Raw genomic sequence first — 6,894 nt, 5'->3', positions numbered from 1 at the left:
TCACTTTCACAAAAGAAAATTCGGATGAAGAAATTCGGTACATGATCATGATGATGTTCCGAGCTAAGGGGAAGACGCCCCACACGTCACAAACAACTATAACACCGAGATCGTATATGTATAACAGCACACGCGCTCACAGTATCTTTGTCTGATGAGTACACACTGGTACGAAACGCGTAACAAGATACACCGTAGCAGATCTGGCCCTGTGTAGTTCCCTACTTTTGTCTAGTTCATATTCAGTTTGACGCATCACTGATATCAACATACTCACGTTTTGTAAGCTGTTGGGTTTTGTCAACTATACTGAAACCTGTGTGATCGTACGTGGAGCACACATCCTGTAGCTTATTTTGTAAGCGTCTGGAAGAAACGCTTCAATGCAAATGACGTAAATTTCTGACTCCCCTTGTACAGCTCCAGTACTGCTGGTTGTCATGACATGGACCTCTGGTATAACTGCAACAATTCTGTTCTTGAAAGGCACTTTGCAGTTTGACGAACATGAATAAATGACATGTTTTAGATCAAATTCACCCTGCATTGGAACCCACACCCTCAAGGACTTTGTGTGCTGGAGATTACGTGCCTGATCCTAACCATGTGAGTTCAATCCTGTATGGGACTCAGCCCAACAAAAGTAATAGATTCGGTACTTTACTGAGGGAGAGTAATCCCAAATATAACGGGTTACATCTGGTGATGCAGTGGCTGAGATGCATGACAAGTGGTGTTCCAATGATTGAAAATTAAAAGAAAACATTGAAAGGACTAAAAATAATTATAGATTGTAAAAAACATATTTTCGATTAATCAGAATTTTGATGTTTTGGCATAACACTTATTTTAAGATAACTAGCCATTACATCTGATGAATATTCACGAACAAACACGCACTCAAAGCTATTTGTATTATATTCATGCTTTCGTATTCATTACTATGGTAAATATAACTGTAACCTGTCTTGAATGACCTGTAACCTGTCTATTGTCAACATAATGAGATGCACTGATAAATATTTTACCTTAACCACTTTTACTGTTTAATTACAATCCTAGTGTCTTTCATTGCATGACAGTATCACACGTACTTAGAAAAAAACTGGGGAAAACTGTTAAATTTGGTGATTACATTAAAAATGTATATATTTTTATTATATTTAATAATTGTTCACCACCAGTCCTCCGACAATCAAGAGTGGATTTGGTTTCCAATTCCGAACACTATATATGACTGTCAACAATGAGCTCTTTGAACAACCTCTGTATTTGATTCTTCAAAGGCATTTAGAAGTTGGCGTAGCAATACAGGACAATTTTTATGGATAGCAACTTCTTGAGTTTATTTTCACGTTTCGAGACTTATCCTAGCCCCCTCATCAGGTTGAGCTGAAGTGAACAGTTAGGCTAACTGTTAACTGTGTCCATGACCTCACAATGCTTATGACGTCACAATGCTATGACAACATGATACCAGTAGCTAACAGGAATGCTATGACAACATGATACCAGTAGCTAACAGGAATGCTATGACAACATGATACCAGTAGCTAACAGGAATGCTATGACAACATGATATCAGTAGCTAACAGGAATGCTATGACAACATGATACCAGTAGCTAACAGGAATGCTATGACAACATGATATCAGTAGCTAACAGGAATGCTATGACAACATAACTGAATTAGTAGTGAATGGTTACAACTAACATGACTCAGAACGAATACATATTATTTTGTATATGTATAGTAGTGTTGTTGGATTAAATTAGAAATGACAGATCATTATTATACCAAATTGTAAGTTTGGACATGTACAAAGAGTTTTTGATAAATGTATAGCATGTAAAGTAATACTACTAACAGTACATAGAAGTTATTGTTCATCCATGGGTGCCCTTGTTGGTCTCTTTACTACGATTCTTTGGTGATGCACCAGGCACTAGTTGAACACAGAACAGTTGAAAAATCTTACCTTAAATCTGCACTCTCAAAACACATTGTTAACAATCAAAATCACTCTATCAACTGGCAACACTCTCAAATCTTGGCATCCAACGTCAATCATTGGCGGAAAAGAAAACTTCTTGAGTCAACCTTCATTAGAAGATTAGTACCGGAGATCAACAGAGATCTAGGGGTTTACCTCCCTAGTGCCTGGTGCATCACCAAATGGTCTCAGTGAGTGAGTGAGTTGAGTTGTATGCTGCTTTTAGAAATATTCTCACAATTTCATGCCACCATCAGTTGTAATGACTGTCCAGGAGGCATGTCCAGGAGGCACTGAACATGTCATGATAACATTACTCCTGCTTCAGAACACTGTTTACACCTCTGGGAGGCAACTATCTACAACAGTGACTTCCTGGCAATTCTGCTTCATCTATCAAAATGTATTGTCATCTATCTATGTTTAAACATAACTAAACACCAACTCCATATATACAGTCATAGTCAGGCTCAGGACAGCTTGGTGCCAACAAAAGGAAACATACACTCATTCTTTAGTCAGGATTTATTCACAATTATACAATCTGTACACTTTTTACAAATAAATACACTACACTACACACATCCGTGGTACATTATGAAAATAGTGTACTGAGTTTCTGCACACCCCTTACATTTACACTGACACGCCACACATCACCTACTGGTCCCAAGGCAGTGGGGTAGCCTAGTGGTTAAAGCATCTGCTCATCATGCTGAACACCCGGGTTTGATTCTCCACATGGATACATTGTTTGAAGCCCATTTCTTGTATCTTCCCCTCACCGTAATATTGCTGGAGTATAGCTATCATCAGCATAAACTCCCTCACTGACTCGCTCTACTGGTCCCTGCTACACCATGGAGGGAGGCTCCATGTACAGGCTGTCGACTATTATCACCACACTCAGTTCATTTCCAGCGGCATATATTTCAGGAACCATTTGTGAAATAGAAAACAAAATTTGTTCCAATGTTTTCATATTCAAACAGAGATTTTTTTCCTGTAGAGCATTTATTCTATTTAAAGTTTTTTTTAAATCTATTAAAAAAGTAAACTCTGGCCAGACCAGTATTATTTCTTGTTTTATGGATCTGCAGGTTGTGGCCTTTCAAGAATAAGAAAAAAAAAAAAAATCAATTTTCCCCGCTCAAAAAATATAATCTGGAGGTTTTTATTGGCCAAACATGTTAACTTATGAGAAATTCATTTTTGATTGTATTTTTGCTCCATATACACTTAATAAATTGCCAGAAGTAAAATACTTTAAATGTTTAGAAGGAATATCACTTTGACTGGTGATTCTATTTTTAGTGTTTTCCACTGCTGCCTTTAGGCCTTTCCTGAAGACAAAAATTGTTAAACAAGGAATAAAACTGGTCTGGTCGCAGAAAAAGAATGAGTGGGACTGTGTATTTAAGAGCTGAAGCTTATTGTCATCTGGAGCAAGTCACTGGATCAACACCATAACACAACAAAATCAACACTGTAGGTACAGCAAGGTACAGTGATGGCAGAGCAAGGTACAGTGATGGCAGAGTAAGGTACAGTGATGGCAGAGCAAGGTACAGTGATGGCAGAGCAAGGTACAGTGATGGCAGAGCAAGGTACAGTGATGGCAGAGCAAGGTACAGTGATGGCAGAGCAAGGTACAGTGATGGCAGTGTAAGCTCATTAAGGTACAGTGATGGTGCAGCAAGGGGAGGGAGAACCCAAAATGGGATTCACATGATATCCATTTTGTGTTGCGACAACATAGTGAAAATGCATGAAAGGTACATTTAAAGTACATTTAATTACACAGTAAGGCGACAGCAAGTGTTCATTTACACAGTAAGGGCACCATAACTGTACAGTTGTATTGTATGGATTCAGACATGATGTACAGTGATACAGTAGAGGTTCAGTAGTGGTACTGTAAAGACAGCAACAGGGCATCTACACAGATATGATACAGCAAATATACAGTCATACAGTACAGGTACAGTGATGGCACATCTACACTACAGTGATGGTACAAAAATAGGCATCTGTACAGAGGTTTACACTGTAAAATGGGTCTGCAGAAATGGATGCTTTCATGTTGGTGTGAAACTAAAGTGAAATCCATGCTTGCTTCAATCCAGTTCTGTTAACTGCAAATGTCTGTGGTGGTTTTCAAATAATGTTTCAGTTTTCACTTAACCTTATAGATTGTTTACTTCAGTTGTTGCTGGTCCACCTTCCTGGGTGTAGTGGAGCACACAAGGAATACAGCTGCCATGATGTAAGGTGTATACAACACTCCTGAGTGAGTGGGAGGTGTGGCTGATGCTGCTTTGAGTGATTTTCTAGTTTCCAGACATCTGGCAGTTTACTCTTTAAGGAAGGGATGTTTAATACACAGGAGAGTCGAACATGCATTGGCATGGTTCTGGCAAACTAAGATGCACAATTAGGGCAATTATGGGACATTAATCGATGACAGGATCCTTTGTTTTTACTAAAACAATTAAACAAAAAATAAGTCTTTATGGTCAAGCACTAATAATCCCACAAATTCATGTTTCATTTGCTGTTATGATTCTTTATCTGTTTTCAAATGGCTGTATGAAGGTTTTCTGCTCCCTTGGAACTACAGAGACTAGCATGATGTAGCTCTCTGTCCCCATCAAGACGAAACAAAATTCAGATGCATTATGGATAAACACTAGCTGGTTTACTGGAACTACTTCTGCCAGCAAATAGTGTCATGGAAAGTGGTGAATTTTTAACAAATAGGTGCAAATTCTGTATGGTAGTGCATCTTGCATTCTGTGTGTCAAGAATTGGTATCAGAGTTGTCTTGGGTCCATCAAAGCTACCTCTACAACTACACAACATTCACACCTTAGTAGGAAGTCTCCTGCACAGAAGCCGCCTTCACTATGTGATAAGACTTCTTGCATTTCGGTATGATAACATTTGATGCTATTTCATGAATGCTTTGAACATGGGCTGAAGCTATGTAAAAGATGAGATATTTCTATGAGCATTTCCAAGCCATTGTATTTGTGTCTAAGCTTAAGAGAATACTTAATGTGACTCGGGGCACAACTGGTATGTTTGGTAAAGTTATGTAATGCCTCAAGTGACTGATGAGATGTTACTCCCCAAGATCAACACCAAAAACACTGGATGCCTCACAATACATAGGAGAATGAACATAAACACATATTTCAAGTGTGCAGCAATTGCAACATAAGCAGCTGCCCTTACTACACTACTGAGAGAGACACTATAGTTAAATGTGCACCTGTACTTGTCGTTCAACTTACAAATTCATGCTTCATCCTGTGCTTTAGGCAGCATTTGTTTGTTGACCAGGATCATGCATTATCAACATGGTTTACACAATTTTGTGCGAGTCAACTTGTGAGTGAAACCAGTCCATTCTGTCAGTCAACTTGTTTGTGTGGAGCAAGTCCCATGTGTGAGGCTGCTTGGGTGGTGCCAGACCATTGTGTGAGTCAACTCTGATGAATATGAGTCAGTTTGCTAGTGTGGAGCCAGTCCATTCTGTAAATCTGCTTGTGTGGAGCCAGTCCTTTGTGTGAGAGAACTGTGGTGTATGTGAGTCAACTCTTCTCTAAGTGAGTGAACTTGCTTGTGTGGAGCCACTTCATTCTCCATCTTACAACAAATCTAAGTGAGTATCATGTATTTATAGACCTATCAGCCATGGCTTCAGTTAGAGACCTGGTGAAGTAATTCACACAGACCTTGTATTATTCATACAGAACATACTTTGAAGCATATATGTCTCAGGCCATTTGTCAGTTACAGGTTTGAAATGAGATGGAGGAAACATGCTACAGACTGCCAATACTCTGCACCTGACTACGTGAACACAAGCTGGTGGCTTTCTCATACAGTTTCAATGGGTGCAAGGAATATCACTGTGATCCACGGACTTGTTACTTCTCAGAGTTCCATTTTCTCCAAAATTATTTCTGTTTTGAAAGAAGTATCCCTTTGATCATTGCATGGTTCTGGATTACTCGGCAAGCCAACAGAATACACAAAATCATGGAAATAGATGTGACACATTCCTTTTGAGACCGAGGAAGGGGAACATTTACTGACGGTTGAAATAGATTACTTCAAAGCTGAATTTGGAATGTGTTCTATTCCCAGAAGGAGATAACTGTTTAGACAAAATATCTGCAGTCACTGAGCCAGACAAAGGAGATGAATGTCACTGACATTTCGGTTGTACTCAACATTCCTACACCAATAAACAGAGACGTAGGTTACAGAATTTCAACAATGGAATAAATAATGTATATCACAGTATATAATCACCCATCCATTTCCATACACATGTAAAAAACGATTATATGACATGCATAACATTCAAAGTCACATCAGTCACACTTTGATATCATCCATACTGGGGCAGTCACACTTCAATATACTAGTAATACTTTCATATCAGTCATACAGTTTTGTTTTGAAACATGAATCATACTTCAATGTAATTCATATGTCATTCATTCATACTTCAAAGTCATTATTGGTATATCATTCCAACTATCTCCCAACATAAATTCTCTCCAAAGTCAACCACTTGCTCCATCAAAGTCACTTGACACTATATCAGTTCAGTCTGATCAAGGCTGGCAAATGTCAGTAGGATGGAGGGATGACCTTGGACGTTTGACCTTTGCCTAGAGATGGCCTTGACCCAAACCATGACATTTTGTATTCGAGAGTTTGTTTGATGAGTTCCTGTTCATCACGACTGAAGTGTAACAGCATGGCGATAGCCTTCACCAGCTTCATTGCCTGAAACCCACAAAATACATGGAGTGAGTGAAATAAGAAACAGGTGGGGTGACACAGGAAATAAGTGAGTGGGAGAATTGTTGAGTGAGTGATA

At 38.9% G+C, this 6,894-nt stretch overlaps 1 protein-coding gene across 2 annotated transcripts in view; it reads right to left on the bottom strand.

Annotated features, from left to right (window-relative positions):
• Nucleotides 1-2,504: 2,504 nt before the first annotated feature.
• Nucleotides 2,505-6,894, bottom strand: part of LOC137273126 (golgin subfamily A member 1-like) — a 39,870-nt gene continuing 35,480 nt past the window's right edge. For both annotated transcript variants that reach the window (XM_067805592.1, XM_067805593.1), the window contains one exon: nt 2,505-6,800. In XM_067805592.1, the coding sequence (XP_067661693.1) occupies nt 6,642-6,800 (159 nt within the window). In that variant the 3' untranslated portion in view covers nt 2,505-6,641. The remainder of the gene's footprint in view (nt 6,801-6,894) is intronic.

This window comes from Haliotis asinina, chromosome 2 (genome assembly GCF_037392515.1).
Source record: "Haliotis asinina isolate JCU_RB_2024 chromosome 2, JCU_Hal_asi_v2, whole genome shotgun sequence".
Classification (NCBI taxonomy): Eukaryota; Metazoa; Mollusca; class Gastropoda; order Lepetellida; family Haliotidae; genus Haliotis; species Haliotis asinina.
Note: the sequence above shows the minus strand (reverse complement) of the source record. Positions and strands in the feature narration are given on the sequence as shown.